Genomic DNA, 17,344 nt, shown 5'->3' on the forward strand with positions numbered 1-17,344 from the left:
CCCCCCCCCCCCCCCCCCCCCGCCCGCCAGAAGTGGCGGCTGGCTTGAGCAAGGCTTGTGCTCGTCACAGAGTTTCCCGAACCACTGGAACTTTGTTGTCTTGTGTACCCTGTCGCAGGTCGCAGGTCTCAGGACCTCATCGTCTGTCCGGTCTGTCCAACCAGTCCCATCTCGCTCGTCGCTTCTGGCGCCAGATCCTTCAACAGGCCCGCAGCGTGCGTGCTGCAAGCCACTGAATCAGTGACCAGCAGCAGCGCCAGACGGCGAAGGGCGTTATTAGACAAAGGAGCACGGCGGGCGGACAAGGCTGCCGCAATTGGCAGACGGTGGCCGACGGCGGACGCAGGTCCCAGGGGGCCAGTCTGCGAAAGTTCGGTACTTGCAGTGTTTCTTGGCTGCATGAGGGGGAGGGTTGCCCTCGAAGGAATCCTGGACCTGCAGGGCGAATAATAGGCAGGATTCTGAGGCGACGGGCAAGCACACAAAGAAGGCGAGGGCGAGACGGAGACGAAGCAGCAGCCCTGTCTGGTGACGCCCATGATCAACCAGCTCCTCTCTCTCTCTCGGCTGTGACTGATGCAGGGCGAGCCCAACATCTCGGAACAATTGAGCCCTGGGCGACGCCAGGATCGGATTCAGGCAGAAGCCAAAGAACCAGCCGCCTGGAAGATCAGCGCCTCACAGAACTAACAGAAGCCCAGAGAGCCAGGAGGGAGGGCAACGAAACCGTATCACCACATCTCGCAGTCGCCACAGTTCTGAGGGCGCAAAGCACATAAGCGCAAAGCACATAAAGGCAAAACATCGAACATCCCCGACAAAGGTCAAATCTCCTAGCAAGCCTCACTCGACCCAAACTATCACACGGCACCGCCATCAACCATCGACCGCAATAACACTTCAACGAAACGGACCCTTGCCGGCTGGGCCCACGCGACTCCATTCTCCCACCGATTACACCACCCCCCGCTCCCTCTTCTTCAAACCCCCCCCCCTCTCCCCGAGCCCAGTCCAACCTTTGGACCAAACCACATCCCTGTAGCGCGCCCCAGCAGCCTGGACATTGGCCTGGCGTCATTGGAACCGGCTCCCGTTCCTTGCCTTCCCCTTCCAATCCCCCCCTCCACTCGGCCGGTGGAGGCGCCTGCAGTGCGGTGCCAGTGCTAAATTAACTGCGGCACCACATACTGAGAGGAGAGGAGAAGAAGAAGAAGAAGAAGAAGAAGAGAAAAAAACCAGCCCCTTGTCGGGTGTGCGCCCTCCCCCTCCCTCTACCCCAAATTAAGGGCTCCATCGAACACCTCATCGACCCGCGGGCCTGGTGGGACCTTTGGCCGCACTGACGCTGCACCAGGCGTGCCCTGCTGCTGCATCCGCTTCTCAAGGCAAGGCAAGGCAAGGCTTCGAGGAGCCTGTCCTTGGGCTGGCCTTTAATAAAGATGGAGTATGGCGGGTACATGTATGCCGGCGCTGCCCCTTTCCCTCCCATCTACCAACGGACGGCCCAGGAGAAGAAGAAGGCCGCTGCCATCATCGCCGCTGCTGCTGCTGCTGCTGCTGCCGACGGCGACGATCAACAGAACGGGGACCAGACCAGAGACCGAAACCGAGACAAGAAGCCTAGCAAGGCACCGCTCTTCCTGCGTCGAGCGCATTCGGCGGGTAGGAAGGAGAAGGACCGGAAGCCCAGCCGCTTTCGACACACCCACACCCGGACGCACAGTGGCAGTTCCGGATCTGTCAGTTCCTCACACGAGGCAGGCCTCAGCACAACCACGACTGCGCTGTCGCTGGTGACCTCATCATCATCTTCCTCTCCGTCTCTCGACAAGCACAAGCACAACGACGACAACGACAACGACCACGACGCTGACGACGACAGCCAAGACACTGGTTCTCGCACTCCCAGGGCGCCCACCTCACCAGGTGCCAAGAGCGCGGCCCGCCATCCTCGGTACCATTTTGGGTTGCCAAAAGATTTCGACAGCGTCGACCTAAAGGCCGCCATCCCCCCACTTCCTCAACATCGCGACCACGGCAGTGAACAGGACGCATTCCGCGGGCGAAGCGGCACGCGCCGGACGACCCTTGACCGGCTTCAGGTCCCACGAAGTCGCAACCTCTTCTCGTCACAACAAACCCCCTCGTCTGCCACCTCGCCGCATCATGCCAGCATGCTCACGGATGGCGACCCTACGACACCCCACGCCTCGTCCTTTTCCCAAACCAAGTCGCCCTCGTCCTTCTCCATCATCCCTATTATGGACCACACGACAGCCGCTGCCGCATTCCACGCCCACAACGCCCAGACACGCACCATGAATTCCTCCGCCATGACCCTCGCCGGCATGAACACGTCGAACCCCTCCCTCGACGGCACCAACACCACCGACACGCCGTCCGTCCGCGGGAGCACCAGCGCCGCTTCTGCTTCTGCTTCGGCGCAGAACCTCACCCGGCCCGCCTTCGCCCTGCGCAACTCCCGCACCTACCTTGCCGACACCACCCTGCCGTATCCCTTGCCCGTCGACCTCGCCGAACTGCACCGCCAGTCCCTACGCACTCTCCTCTTGACCCAAGTCTTTGGCGGCCCCGTATGCTCTCCAATCTTTGCCGACAAGCCACCCACGCGTGTGCTGGAGATTGCCTGTGGGCCCGCCTTCTGGTCGACCATGTGTCACCGTTGGTTTGCCGCCCGCGGCCACACCAACATTTCTTTTACCGGCATTGACGTCGCGCCGATCGCACCGACGGAGCGTCTGGATCGAGACATGCGATGGCGTTTCGTCCAGCACGACCTCCGCAGCTTGCCCTGGCCTCTGCCCGACGGCCACTTTGACCTCGTCATGGTCAAGGACACGTCCCTCGCCATCCCCTCACAATTACAACAGCCCGCCATGGACGAATACCTCCGCCTCCTGCGCCCCGGCGGCGTCCTCGAGATTTGGGAGTCCGACCACCAAGTCCGCATGCTCCGGCCGCACGCGCCAGTGCAGCACGCCGAAGCCGCCGAGGAGCCGTCATCGTCAGAAGAAGAAGAATCGACCGAAGAAGAGGAGGAGTCCTCCTCGTCCTCCGTCGCCGAAGATGGCGCCGCCTCCTCAACCTCGCCCTCGACGCCGCTCGCCGCCTCCCTCGGCGCCTACCTCATGACCGCCAACACACCGCTCTCATCGCCGATGAACCCGTACCTTGTCGAATACAACACGTGGCTGCACCGGGCGCTCGGCCCACGCGGCCTATCGCCGGTGCCGTGCACGCTCGTGGGGCCGTCGCTGCTGCAAGAGTCGGACGACCTCACCGATGTGCGCAGCCGGCGGCTGGCGATCCCGCTGGCCGAGGTGCGCTGGGAGCGCGAAGGGGTCGGCGGTGTCGTGACCAAGGACGGCAAGAGCTACGTGCGGCGGCGTGAGGGCGGCGGGCGGGCCAAGCGGCTGAGCGAGGGGCAGGCGGCGGTGCGGCGGACGGCCATGCTGACGGTCGTGCAGTTTGTGCAGAGCCTCGAGCCCATGCTGCGCGAGACGAGCGGCAAGAGCCGGGACGAGTGGGACCTGTGGATGGGCCGCATGGTCGGCGACCTCATGGGCGGCGATGGCGCCGGGTGCGGCGAGTGTCTGGAGGTTGGGGCGTGGTGGGCGAGGAAGAAGTAATGACGGCAGACGGGCTGCTGCTGTTGATGGACCATGCCGCGATGCGAGACACGGGGCACGATGCGAGACACGGGGCACGATGCGTCGTCGGCACAGGGGGTGCACAGGATCAGGACATTGGCTTTGGAGAGATATTGCAGATACCCCTACGTTCCGGTTCTGGTTTTGTCGAGGGAGAGAGTGGGAGAAAAAAGAGTTTCTTTTCGACAAGTCGGACAAGAATGGCATTGAATACATGTTTTCTCTTGATTTCGGTTTGTTTTTTTTTGGTTCATGACATTTTGCAGGAGGGTCATTTTGCATTCAGATTGGGGCAGCATGATGACTTTTGTTTCGGGTTCTACATGTCTCTATTTCGCGTATTTGTTGCTGCCTTTCTGTCTCTCGGGCCTCACGCGTCTGGCACGTAGCGCTTCCGCAGCGTGCGGTAGCGTTTGAGGTAGTAGCTGGGCCGGTCAGCTTGAGGCTGTATGCGGGTCTGAGGAGGGGTTGCGTATTCAGATTGGTGTGATGGGAATAGACTCTGCTTCTTGGCTTGCCTCGCGTATGTCTTGTGCTTGTGTGTTGTGCTTGTGTGTTGTGCTTGGGCGGTGTTTGGCTCTGGTGGTTGCACGGGTCGAGTATCACGTCATTGCCGTCTCGAACCGGCAAGATGAGAGGTATGCGTATGGCACTCTGAGTGGAAGCTGGCACTACCAGTGGTCCATACCTTCATGAACTGAGATGAGTGGCCAAGGCGAAGACGAAGACCAGTCTTCCGCAACCTCACTCGAAGCCGCACGCTTGAATACATCGGAAGACTTGACTGGCCGTTAAAGAAGAGGATGAATGGAAGATGCAGACATGCGTTAACGAAAGACAATGGCAAACTCACAGCGCTTCAATCTCTGTTGAGAAAACAAGTCAGCAACCGTCATATCCGCAACAGTCCAACAGAACAAGCAACAGTAACAGAACAGGCAACAGTGACAGAACAACGAGAACACTGACCCTTCTTCACAAACTCGGCCCTCTCAAGTCCCCTGCGAATCGCCGCCTCATCGCGCAGCCCTGCGTTGGCGGCAAAGGCCTTGTGCAGGCGCGGGCGGAAGTAGGCGAAGCCGAGGGGGTATTCGCGGCCCATGAACAGGAGCTCTGCCTCGTCAGCGACTTGTTCGAGCAAAACGTACACAGCAGGCAGAAATGAAGAGGGCGCTGCGTTGCCACCTCGACGAGAGACACAGCCGGGGAAAGCAGGGAATGGCACCTTTGTACATGGCGATGACCTGGCGTCTCAGCTCGGGGTTGACGCTCATGTTGTCGCGTGGTGGGTGTGAGAGGCTCGCGCTGCGGCTACATTGAGATGAGAGCGTGGAGCGGGACTCTGCTGTGCTGTCTTCTGCAATGTCTTCTTATGGTGTTGATGCCTATGATGCAACACCTCGCAATGAGCTGCTGCCATGCTGTTGCCGATCAGGCAAGGTTCTGTTCTGTGACCCAGGAGTACTTTCATCCCAAATGTGGAGTCCTCATTTGATGCATTTGTTCTGTCGTTATCGCCCCGGTAAGACTCCTTACCGATGCTGGATCTGACCAATTACCTTCGTTTGGACTTCTGGAAGTCTCCTTTTGTACCTTAACAACAATCAATCCACTTTGTTCAATTCCGTGGTGACAGTTATGAGCCCGGGCGACGATACAGCTCCTTGACCTTCGATATCTACAGCAGGGCGCCTACGGCCAATGTTGGAGAGACCTGGTTTTCCCTCCAATACAGCAAGCCTCTTCTTCTCCCAACTTGTTGGACTTCTACACGTGACCTCTCATTTCTGGCGACAGCAGCAGGGTGATCTCTGCCGGGATCTTCAGTCGCCTCAGGCAAGGAATGCGAAAGTCGTGAGTTCCCCAGGCTGGACATCTGCGGCTCGGTCATCCCTTTAGTGCCAAAATTCGACCTCAGTGCTTCGTATGATGGACATTCGAGTAGCAGAAAACACATGTCACCAATTGAATCAAAGGACATGGCGAACTATAGATCTAGATGCGTGTGCGTTATCTATGTTTCATAGACGTACCCGCCCTCAATCATGTACTGACCTAGTACCTGCGTACATGCAGATCAAAGCTCTTTAGGTAGGCAGTGATCATTCTATATACTGAGGCCGAATTTGGGCACTAAAGGACTATCCAGAAGGAGGACCATCCAGAAGGAGGACCAGGGACAGGCCTTCAAATCCCACTCTCGATGTTGGCATCTTCGATGAGTGGCTGCAGGGCACCGGCGTTGTCGATCAGGTGTTGGTTATGCTACATCAAGGAGAATGAAGTCCGAATACAGGCATAGTTTATGGACACCCTTTTGACGAACGACAGACTTCTGGGTACCAACAGTCGGTGGTGCGGGAGCCTCACTCGTGATCCAAAATTCGCCTTTTCAGTCCGGAAAGCGGTCCCCTTGCAACTATCGCCCAAGTCGGGTGCGGTCTGAGGTGCGGTCTGGCCATGTTTGCCCCCAATAGAATGATCGTCCAGACTTGCCATCCAGCCCTGCTGTGGTCACCGAAGACAGTTATTATAGGTGGATAAGTGTTGCTGTATCTGGCTTAATTGGTCGCCAACTTGCCCCCAGGCCTACGTTTATAGCTTCTGCAAACCAACTCCATCAGAGGAGTCCCTTCTTTCACACAGGAGCTTCGTCTATCCAGGCCAGGACTAAGTTCAGGGCCTCAGATGCTGTAGTCCCCAGCGCCGGGTACACCCACACATGCCTGCTGAAATTTTCAACAAGAACCAGCAGATGTCGGTTTCCCCTCATTGTCGTGGTGAAGGGCCCTAAATGATCGATTCCCATGAGCTGGAAGGGTTCCGCAACCTGGGACTTGATCGGAGGTGCTTTTGGTTTATTGGGCCCATGACTGGCGCACTGCCTGCATCCTTAGACATGTGAGACGGCATCTCGGGCCATGCCTGGCTAGAACACCGAAGCTGCCAGGCGCCTCCTCGTAGCGTTCGGTCCCCAATGGCCTGCCTTGTCATGTGCCTCGCGGAGGGCATCAGCAACTTCACGCTCGACAAGACATCTCTGCCATAGACCCTTCCCGGCGTGATGAGATAGGTGCTTGCCCACAAGCTTGAAGTGCCGGGCCTGAGCGATCAATGTTCACTAAGGCCCAGAGGAACTATGGGACATACAAAAAGCGTATGGTATTAAGGTGGATAAGAGTTGTTGTATCTGGCTTAGTTTGTCACTTAACGTGCCCCTAGGGCTACGTTTTATAGTCCTTGCTAACTAACTGAATCAGAGTAGTCCCTTCCTCTACATACAAGCGTGAGCTACATGTCCCGGGCTTATCTTATCGCAGCTGTCTCCACCACAGCTCTCGAGCCCATCCCGATGCGAGCAAACCACCAAGCCCTTGATCACGACATTGAGCTCTCGATCCGCGACAGCAGCCACGACACACATCACCTCGAGCCTCCTCCGAATCCCAACACCCCCGCAGACACCCCTTGGACACCCCAGACAACCCCCATGTCCAGCCGCCTGCCGACCTTCAACGGCCGCGCCTCGCTCGAGCGCATCGGCCGCTGCCTCGCCTTCGGCTGCACCCCCGACCAGACCGCCCTCGCCGCAAGCCTAGTCTCCCGCATCGCCAAGCGCGCCGCCCCCGTCTACGCCGTCCTCCAAGGCTACCCCGCGCGACCGGGCTTCACGATCCCCCACCTCCGCGTGCCCGCCAACGCCACCTGGCAGCCCTCCGCGACGAGCGCCGGCCTCGACGCGACGTCATGGCAGAGGGTGAGCACAATCTGTCCTCCGGCCTCTGCGTCGCGCATGTCCTCTGTCCGTTCCTGACTGACCGGCTACGCAGAAAGCAGACAGCAACGCGACGTACCTCGCCATAGCGAACGAGGCGCTGTACCAGACGCTGGCGCACGCCCAGGACACGGCGCCCCCTGATCTGGCGGCCAAGTGGCAGACGTTGCTGTACGGCGCGCCGCCGGCCGAGGGGGATGCGACGGCGGCGGTGACGATCAAGAATGCGAGGACCAACATCATGCCGAGCCACGTACGTTGCCTCCTTTAGTCCCTTTTGGGCTGCCCAAATCACAGCATACAGCCGACTAACGGCCCAGGCCATAACCGAGCCGGAGACGATACGCGCCTTTACGAGATTCCTGCCCTGGACGCGGGACGCCAAGACGACGCAGAGCGTCGTCGTGCAGACGCTCATCTGGTCGCTGACGCGCGGCACGCTGCTCGCGCGCACGGGCACGACGCTGTCGCTGTACGAGCCCATGCCGAGCTGGCTCATCGGCGAGCTCGACCGGCTGAGCGCCGTCGAGAACACGGGCGCCGAGACGCGCCTGCGCAAGGCCAACGCCGTGCTGCGGGGCATCGGCCGTGACCTGCGCCTGCTCGAGGAGCAGACGTGGAACCGCCCCGACGCCGTTGAGGATATGGGCGCGGCCAAGGGGGCGTGAGGAAGCGCGAGGCAGCAAGAAGCGGTCGACAGAAACATGGCCCATGCAAGCCCCTCACCGACCTACCAACTTACATTACAGCCATGTGATAGAGCTAGGTCTCCGGTGTTCTGAGGGGTAGAGGATACCCAAGCAGCGTCATAACCAGCCAAGGAATAGGGGGAAGACTTTTGGCTGGACCCTTCTTTTTGTCACCCGCTTGAGGGCAGGATGGGAACACATCGACGGGTGATGGGCTGCTGGCTGGACTCGTCACGACCACTGTACTCACATGACACACCGGACGACCAAGCGCCATAGACGCGCCATAATGTCAGTCATTTGCAGAATGCATGCCATGTGTTTCTATCCGTGTAAAAGACAAGACTGTCGAAGCGCTAACGTTTCATTGAGCAAGACGTGACTACCTGCATGCAGTAGGTCGAGAGAGGGGTCTTGCTGAGTCGCCCATACAGTACCACAGTACCACAGCACCACACACAACAGATGGGCGGGCCAATCATGCAGAGGCAGACAGACGGCCGAGAACACAAGGGCGAGTGAGACCTGTCAACGGCGCGCGGGGTGACGGGCGAACGAGAGGTGCATGAGTGCGTTTGCCGTGCGCTGCAGCAGCGCCGTGAAGCTTGTCATGGGTGCCGTGCCGCTACGCTGCTAGATCAGCCCGTTGGATGCTTCGTACCCTCTGCTGGTGCGTGCGTCCTCCCACTGTGCCTCCCACCAAGAAAACCCGTCTGATGATGATGACGAGAATGGCCTCGACCCGAGCAAGCCGGGTGTAGGTTTTCCAGTGGCGTTCATCCCGTCAGCAGGCGAAGCGCAGCCTCGGCTGCCACGGATCAACCCAAGCCCTACGAGCTCGTCCTGGCTCGTTCTCGTGATGCAAGTCTGCGGCGGTGGCCCGGCAGTCATCCGGAGAGGGGTGGCACGGGAGGTTGGTGGTGGTGGTGGTGGGATGGAGATGGCAGCCCGCGACCCCATCTCAGCGGCGGTGTGGACAAATGCCGACAGGGCGATCTCCTGACTATTCCGCTTCACGATTAGCACGATTCGCGGGAGGTGGGGGTGCACAGCATATTTCGTCCTGGCGAACAAAATCCTAGAGGAAAAAGACAGAGACAAAAAAGGTACAATGCCTGGTCCTCTTGGCTTGGCTTGCGACCAGCCCTGTCACGGCTTGCCCCAGTGCCCCTCCTGCGTGCCGGCCTCTGGTTCGACGCTGGCGAGGAGTCCTTTTGCCATGGTACGACTGGGATTTTGCAACCCTCCGGTCTGGGTCGTATATGTACGCTTCGTAGCGCTAAGACCGGAGTAATCGCAGCGCTAAAAGAAGAGAGTGGAGAGAGCGAGTCGAACTTTTGCAGAACTTTTTTTCCCCCCTTCCTTTGGGCGCGTGGCTGGAATGTTCGTGTGACGAAATGATTTGATAACGAAAAAAAAGGTGGTTGTTGAACTGCCGAACGAGCCGGATCGTGAGCATTTGCTTGCGGCGACACCACTGGACCCTTTTCATCTGTTGTCTCCCTGCAGCGTACTCGAATTAGTCGAACCACCTGGCTGAGGCACGGCTTGATCCCCCCTTGTGCTCGAGGTCAAGCTCGAGTACCGAGGTCAGGGCTTGTTCGGATCGCCAAGACGGTGAAATCCAATCCTGTGTGGAGGACAAGGAAACGACCCCTGGCACACTGGAGTGTACCGCAACGAGAGCATCAAGGGCTAGGCTCGACGAAGACGAAGCCAGGCCGACGAAGACGAAGCCAGGCCAGGCAAGGACAGCACGAGCGCAGACCAGCGACCAACGAGGAATCCAGCTGCAGACAGTGTGGCCAGCCAGCAGATCTCACGTTGGAGCCTCCACAGCGGCGTGCACAGGAGAGAGAGACCAGGAGAGAGACCAGGGCCGGAAAAGGCACGCGATGGACCGGACGAGGCAGCAGCTGGCGGCACTCGCCGCTCGCCCGCAGCAAGTGATCGACGTTGGAAATTAAAATTCTCGTCACGCTGAATGGCTGCTAAAGGTTGACTCCGCTTGCGATGTACTGGCAGTGCGCCCCGCGTCATGAGCTTGCGCTCTGCTGGCGGCCACTGTGCGGGAAGCTGTTGTTGTGTCTGGCTGCGATTCGTTCATTTCTGCTGCTTCCTGCTTGCCACCACCACCATGTGCATTGCTGGTCCTGAGGATGGATTGAGGAGGGGAAGGACATGATCTGATGAGGAGGAGGATGTCGAGGTAGGGGACAGCACTATTGCAGGCGCCCCAGGAGGTCCACCTAGGTCTTGGAAGTTTGCTTTGTTTTTGTCGATCAACGTCATGAGGGGACGTGACTGGTGGAGGATGGCGCCTTGACTTGCCCTGAACCCGTTGTCGCACGTGAAGGAAAAGAATCGAGAATCCGGGGATCAAGGGAGCAATGGATCAAGGGGACCAAGGAACCAAGGAACACAGGAACCCAAGCACGCAAGGAGATTGCGCTGAGTGCGGGACGAAAGCCGATACACAGACCACGCCTGGTGGGAGGTCCTCGCCTGGTGGTCGTGTGAGGGGGAGCACGGAGGCGTACTCGGACCTGGTGCATCGTGATCTGTCGCATCACCCCGGATGTCGCCCACTGAACCTGCAGTCAAGCGAGAGATAAGGTGCTTGGGAGGCCATTCGTGTCATGGTTTGGGGGTTTGCTGCAGTGTGTCGCTGGAAGTCATGTCATGTATCTTTTTGCCTTGTCTCGCAGACAGCCTCGACAGCCTCGACGGAGCTAGCCTGGAATGAGTCAGTGAGACAATGGCTGTTCCCATGTCGCTCCCAGATTTGGGGGACGGCAAAATACAGGTTTTGGGTGCCAGGGTAGGTATCGTGGGTATCGAAGACGAGAAGGCGAGAAGGCGAGAATGCGATGCGGTAGCTGGCATGAAGGTGAGGAGCTTGGGTCGATGCATCGCATGGCAGGCAGCAAGCACTACGCTGCATCATGGGTGAGGCAGGTAGCATCACGGGCGAGGCAGGTAGCATCACGGGTGAGGCAGGCAAGGGCACATGCACAAACAGGTAGCAGCAGTAGCAGGGCAGAGCGATAGACGCCGTAGGGAGACGCCGTAGGGCAGAGGCAGAAGAGACTTGAGAGCACAAGCGCGTGGGCGAGATTGGCCCCGAAGAGTGGCCGACGCGAAGGTACCCCAAAGTCTCGCACTAGATCTGAATATTTTCGGTCGGCGGATATGGATCGCACGATCTCTGCAACTCCCGAGCCTACAGGTACCTATGAGGTACCTGCAGAGGCATGTACAGAGGCAGGAACAGAGGCAAGTACAGAGGCAAGTACAGAGGCAAGCACAGAGGCAAGCACAGAGGCAAGCACAGAGGCAAGCACAGAGGCAAGTGCATGTGTGCATAGTGCGGCAGCAACTGTGTGGGTGGGTCTGTCAGATGTCAGCCCACACTGTTTGCGGTCACTGTGTCTGTCGCGGCATGGCAGGCGATCAGAGGCGACGCAGCAGATGGGCGCCTCTGAAGAGCCCCACTGAGCAGCAGCACGGGGCGCCTCGTTAGCGCATGGTCCACAGTGCGGAGATGCGAGTGTGCGTGCAGATACTGAGGGAGAGAAACGAGCAAGGTGCCTGACCCCCTGCGGTACATGGCAGTCCCCCTACCTCATGTGGTAGTAGTGGTACCTACCTGTAGTGGTAGAGTGGTAGCAGTAGGTACCTACCGTGGCCCCCAAAGCCGCCGCAAGGGCAAAGTTCCGCTTCCCGACCGAAAAGGGCACCCAACTCGTTCTCCTGCAAACTCCCGTTCCAACAATAACTCAACCCCAAACAACTCCTGCCAGGGCATCGCCATCTCGACCTTGAACCTTCGGCGACGCCACGCCCACGGCACCACCCCCCCACGAAAAAAAAACCTTTGTCCATCCTGCCGCCCGTGAGCCTTCGATGCTCCTTTTCTGCAGGTTGCCACGAATTTAATTTCAACAACGTCGCCGCCTCCCACCGGAGCATCTCCATCTTCGGCTTGGCACCCCTCACGATCACGAAGGTTGTCAACCTCCTTCTTCCGACCTCCTCCCCCCCGCCCAAAGAACCATCCACCACAAGGCATCCAGGCTCGTCCTGCTGCTGCCGTCCCTGGCCCCGGCCTGTCTCAGGTTGCCGGGTCGGCGGACAGCGATAGAGCGCGCTGCATGCCTCGAGCTTCGAACGCGAAGCGACAGTCAGGCGCTGCTGCCAATGCCAATGCTCGCGACACTCGTCACGAGAATGGTCTTGTAGGCCCCGCCAAGCGAGTCTCCAACAAGAAGAGCCAGTCCCAGCTGGACGCCTCGCCTGCCCACCACCACTCGACCTCGTCCGCACCCTCCGACGGCGATGCCTCTGCGTCGCCTCTGCCGTCGCCTCTGCCCACCTTTGCTATCCATGGAAACGGAGACACCAACGGCAAGATCCATCCCGCCGCCGCCATGGCCGCCGACGCCGTCCCTAGGAGGGGCTCGCTAGGCGCCTACTCGGAATCTTCCTCGGGCGACTCGAGCGCCTCGAACCCGGCCGGGAACGGCTGTGTCGAGACGCAGCACCGCCAGATCGATGTCAATGCCACCAAAAATGTCGACGTCCACCGCGATCCCGGCGGTCCCCTCGAGTTTGCCGCCACCGTCCTTCGCGCGCTCCCTCTCTACGACACGCTCGCCATCCTCATCCTGCTCATGCACGTCCCGCCCGTCGCCCTCTCGGGCATCTACATGGCCTTTACCTTTTTGACCTTTGTGCCCCCCGTGACCACGAGCTCCGGCATGAACATCAACCTCGCCGAGATCTTCGACTACAACTCGACCATGCCCTCTCTCGTCACCATCGGCTGCATGGACATCCTCATCATGCTCGTGTGGCTGTTCCTGTGGCCGCCGATCCAGGTTGCCATTCTCGACTTGGCCAAGCCCGTCATTGCTGTGACCCTTGGCGGTGGCTCGTCCTCGCGCGAAGGCACGTCGAGCAGCGTCACGACGTGCTTCCTCCTCGTCATCGCCTCGCACGTGCTTCGCGGTTCGAGGCTGCACTGGTCCCGCGCCACTCGACTCTTGCCCCCAAATTGGCGGCTCGCCTCCGACAATGACGACCCCCTTGAGGCGATCTCGCAAGGGTTCGATAAGAGAGGACCCCACGGCTGGATCAAGAGCATATTGGCCATTCACATTCTGACCCAGGGCATTGTGCGATATATCAGGGAGTGGTACCTGCGACGCGAAAAGAGCAGCGGATCCTCCCACAGCCTGTCCGATCCCGAAGCGGGCAAGCCCGCCGACATTTCTGGAGATGCCGGTCTGCCAACAACCACCGACAGCGAAGCCGCAGCGCTGCAGCACGCCACGACGTCGTCCAAGAAGAGGAGAAAGCAGAGCACCCAGGTGCGCCTCCAGCAGCCCTTGTGGGCCGCGTTGGCGAGCACCAAGATTGTCATGGTCAAGGAGTACGAATTATCGCACGCCGCTTCCGAAACAGCGGGGTCCAATGCTACCGACATCCACAATTTGGGCAACGCCCCGTTCGACTCGGAAGCCGAACAGATCTGGATCTCCTACATTGGATACGACGAAATTTGCTTCAACACCAGTCATTTTGCCGACATTGCCCCACCCACCCAGAACGGACACGCCTCACGACCCGCCGGCGTCGACACGTCCAAGCCATTCTATGTCCGCGTCAACAATGCCTACTGGCAGCCGACGCGCATCTTCCGCGTCCAGGACGAGGACGGCGAGCGCGCGTCGGGTCATCGATGGTGCGGCGACGTCTACGGCTTGCGACCGCTTAGCAAGTATGTCTGCGAATTCGTCGACACGCACACCGACCGCGTCATCTTCTCGACGAGCATCCGCACGACCCAGGCGCCGACCAAGGACCAGGAGGGCGTCCCCGCGAGCCCCGCCATCAACGGACAGCAATCCCTTCGCCCCGACTCCCCCGCTACGACGCTCAAGAGTACGATCAGCGCGCAGAACGAGCGGCTGTCGGATGAAAGGTCCAAGCTCAAGACGCTGCGCAAGGACTGGAAGAGCAAGGTCAGCGCGCTGAAGAAGGAAAACGAGAAGCTCGACAACTCGATCCAGTCCGGCGGCGGCAACGACGACAAGCTGCGCCAAAAGATCATCCAGCAGGAGACGCAAAAGGCCCAGGCCGAAAAGGAGATTGCCGAGCTCGACGAGCTGCTCAAGGAGTTTGAAAAGGCGCCCGAAGGTCTGCAAGAACGCAAGAAGCAAGCCGAGAAGAGCTGGTCTGCCGAGAAGACCGTCTTTGACAAGGCGTCCAAGGAGCACAAGGAGTTCAAGGCCAAGCTCGCGGCACAGATCAAGGCGGCGCAGGACGAGCAGGCGGCCCTCCAGACAAAGCGCAACAAGATGGCGGCCCGCATTGCCAAGGTGGACACGGAGCTCATGCGCATCACGGATGCCAACAACCGCGGCCTCGACGAAGCCGAGCGCCGGCGCCAAGGACGCGCGGCGTGGGAGGCTGAGACGAAGCAGATCGAGACCAACTTTCGGGAGAGCATTGCGACGATGCAGGCCAACAATGCGACCAAGCAGGCTCAGGTCAACAACCTCATGAGCCAGCTCCAGACGTTCCACCAACAGATGAACTACAGCAACAACAGCCTCTCGTTTGACGGTCAGCACCAGCACCAGCACCAGCACCAGCAGCACCAGCAGCATCAGCAGCAGCAGGGCTTCGAGGCGGCGGCCTCGACCAATGCGACGAGCTCGGGCAACTCGTGGAACCCGAACCCGGCGGCCGCCCCTCACTACCCGGCCTCGATGTGGCCAGCAGCAGCGACGACTACAACCTCCAACTCGACGAGCGGACCGGGGGCGGCGCAGCCCTCGCTGCTACCGGCGCCGCTCATGGGCGCGGGTCACTGGCTTCCCTCGCAGGCACCTGTCAAGTCCCGTGGCCGCTCTAGTAGTATGCTCAGCGACGTTTCGGGCTTCACGCAGTCGAGTGCCGGCGACGACGAGTACCAGTCGTTCCACAACACGCCGGCGCAGGCGGGCGCGGCCGGCGGCTCACGACCGCCGCCGGGGCTCAGCTGGCCGTCGCGAGGCGCCCACTCGGGCTCGGGCAGCAGCGTGCGTAGTGGCACCGGTAGCGGCAGTCGCAGCGGCGGCAGCGTGCGCGACCCGACGAGTCCTGTGTGAGGCCGCGGTCCTGTGAGGTTGTGGTCCTGGGAAGCTGTGTTTGGTTGTAGTTGTTTCTTCTGATGCGTGCTGGGGTCTGTGGGCTTCCTTCTCGTCCGCCTGGGTCTGTTCTCCGTGTTCGAGGCCGAGTCGCGTGGGTGAAGTGTCTGTAGCTTCGGTGAATTGAAAAGTAGTTGTCTTCGTAAAGGGTGTTCTTCTTTGGTGCCATGATGTGATGTTTCCGCCTCCCGACTTGAGCGCTTCCCGACAGGCTGTTTGCGAACACCCAAAGCGCTGTCGTCAACAGACCGATAAGCCTGTTCGGACATCAGCCAGAACGGCTCTTTGCCCAACTCCAGCGTCGTTCGCCCGTCATTGGTGCCCTGGCTTGTCGTATCGCCGCCCGTGGCTTTCGCAGGTCGCCGAGTCCGGGGCCATGCCGACCCTCCCTCGGCTGAGCTGCAGGCGGGCCGCCGGGCTTGTGAGTTCTGAGTGCGTGAGGGCCTATTGTTTTCCCCTGCTTTTCTCTCGAGTCCCTCTCTCTCTCTCTGGGGTGCCTCGGCGGCTAGCTATCTTCGCCACTGGTTGGGGTCGTGCCATTCATGCAGCTTGCCCCAGCCCTCCCCTCCCACGAACGTCGTGCGCTGCTTCACGCAGTTTGACCATCAAGGGGATTTCGTCTGCGTCGTGTTCGGTGAGGCCTGTACGCGAGGCGGGTACTCACTTTGTTTCTTCGTACGCCCATTCTACAACTTGAGGCTCCCGCCGTGCTGCTGCTTGCTGCCTCTTCCTTGCCCTGCTGGATTCGCCTTGGGGCTGAGACTGCAGCGGCGAATCGGAGGGCGAAGCTGGGGTTGTGCAGGGATCGCAGGGGAGTCGGGGGCTTGGAGCGACCCTTGCTTGGTGGGCATGTGATGAGGGGTGGCCGTTATCTGGATCCTGTCCTCTGGGATGGAGGGTCATAAAGTGCTGTGTAGCGCCGTGCATGCCTGGTTTTGATTTTCTTGGTCCCTGGATTTATGAATCTGCTGCTCCTTTACGCTCTGTGTTGAGGATGACGATGTTCATGGCGATGATTTGGCTGTCGAACTGACGGAGCCAATACGAGGACTTACCTTGGCGAACAAATAGGACTGCCGATGATCAGGTAAATGGTGGTTTACGTTCGACATGGGCTGGTTTGATCGCAAGAAGGTGGTCAAGGCGAATAAGACTGCCGAGCCGCAACTCCAACATCAGTCACAGCTACAACCACAGACACAACATCACCAAGTTCCCGCTCTCCCAGCGCCTCCATCCTACCACAACGCCGTCACGAACCAGCCGTCGCAGCAGTGGGCGCCGCCGTTCGGCTTTCAGCCTGGCTTCGGCCCTGCGCCTGTCGTCGTGAATCAGGTCCAGAACTTCTATGGCCTCGCCGACAACAACAACAACAACAGCGAAGCTCGCCCGCCGACGGCTCAGACGCAGCTCGTGGCCCGGCCCAAGCACCGGCATGGTCAGCCACTTGATAAACCACAGTCGAAACCTGCGCCCAAATCATCCTGCGCCGCCCTGACGGTCCCCGACATGGCCGAGATCGAGGCCGGCTTCCACCCTCACGCCCAGGAGCTCATCCATCAGACCTCGCTTGCTGTGGACCTTTTGACCAACACGTTCGCCGCGGTCCTCGCCACAATCGACGAGCCTACGGCGCCAGAAAAGGAAAGCTCGCACAGCAAACCAGGCGCCAGAAAGACGCGGCCGTCCAAATCATCCACCAAACCGCCCGAGAAACCGCCCTGCTCCTCGCCCCTGGCCAAGATGTACGCCTACGCCAACTCGCGCCTCCCCTCGGACCTCAAGCCGCTGCGCCTCTACATCCCAACCTGGCCCCTCCTCTGCCTGGCCGCGCACTACGCCGAGCGCGTCTACAGCTCGCGCCCAGACAGCCCGCACATCACGGTGGCCCCGGACCTTCGCACCGGCGCCAAAGCCATGCTCCTCGCGACCGCCACCGCCGACGACGCCGCGGCCCTCGTGCTCGCCGTCCAGCGGCTCCGCCAGCCTCGCCGACTGGGCCGTCAACCTGCG

The 17,344-nt window shown here is 60.0% G+C and overlaps 5 protein-coding genes across 5 annotated transcripts in view; 4 read left to right on the forward strand and 1 right to left on the reverse strand.

Annotated features, from left to right (window-relative positions):
• Positions 1–1,439: 1,439 nt before the first annotated feature.
• VDAG_04696 (SAM binding motif containing protein) lies at positions 1,440–3,650 on the forward strand (the record flags this gene model as incomplete). Its single annotated transcript, XM_009654300.1, has 1 exon — positions 1,440–3,650. The coding sequence occupies one exon, from the start codon at positions 1,440–1,442 to the stop codon at positions 3,648–3,650; it is 2,211 nt and encodes a 736-aa protein (XP_009652595.1).
• An 870-nt stretch (positions 3,651–4,520) lies between these two features.
• VDAG_04697 (NADH-ubiquinone oxidoreductase complex 1/LYR family protein) lies at positions 4,521–4,945 on the reverse strand (the record flags this gene model as incomplete). Its single annotated transcript, XM_009654301.1, has 3 exons — positions 4,521–4,537; positions 4,641–4,782; positions 4,820–4,945. The coding sequence occupies 3 exons, from the start codon at positions 4,943–4,945 to the stop codon at positions 4,521–4,523; spliced, it is 285 nt and encodes a 94-aa protein (XP_009652596.1).
• A 2,021-nt stretch (positions 4,946–6,966) lies between these two features.
• VDAG_04698 (uncharacterized protein) lies at positions 6,967–8,114 on the forward strand (the record flags this gene model as incomplete). Its single annotated transcript, XM_009654302.1, has 3 exons — positions 6,967–7,428; positions 7,502–7,699; positions 7,767–8,114. The coding sequence occupies 3 exons, from the start codon at positions 6,967–6,969 to the stop codon at positions 8,112–8,114; spliced, it is 1,008 nt and encodes a 335-aa protein (XP_009652597.1).
• Positions 8,115–12,289: 4,175 nt separating this feature from the next.
• VDAG_04699 (uncharacterized protein) lies at positions 12,290–15,292 on the forward strand (the record flags this gene model as incomplete). Its single annotated transcript, XM_009654303.1, has 1 exon — positions 12,290–15,292. The coding sequence occupies one exon, from the start codon at positions 12,290–12,292 to the stop codon at positions 15,290–15,292; it is 3,003 nt and encodes a 1,000-aa protein (XP_009652598.1).
• A 1,149-nt stretch (positions 15,293–16,441) lies between these two features.
• VDAG_04700 (uncharacterized protein) overlaps positions 16,442–17,344 on the forward strand; it is a gene marked incomplete at both ends in the record, with an annotated part of 2,175 nt that continues 1,272 nt past the window's right edge. The window contains one exon of the mRNA XM_009654304.1: positions 16,442–17,299. Within this exon, the coding sequence (XP_009652599.1) occupies positions 16,442–17,299 (858 nt within the window). The remainder of the gene's footprint in view (positions 17,300–17,344) is intronic.

This window comes from Verticillium dahliae, genomic scaffold (assembly GCF_000150675.1).
Source record: "Verticillium dahliae VdLs.17 supercont1.8 genomic scaffold, whole genome shotgun sequence".
Taxonomy (NCBI): Eukaryota; Fungi; Ascomycota; class Sordariomycetes; order Glomerellales; family Plectosphaerellaceae; genus Verticillium; species Verticillium dahliae.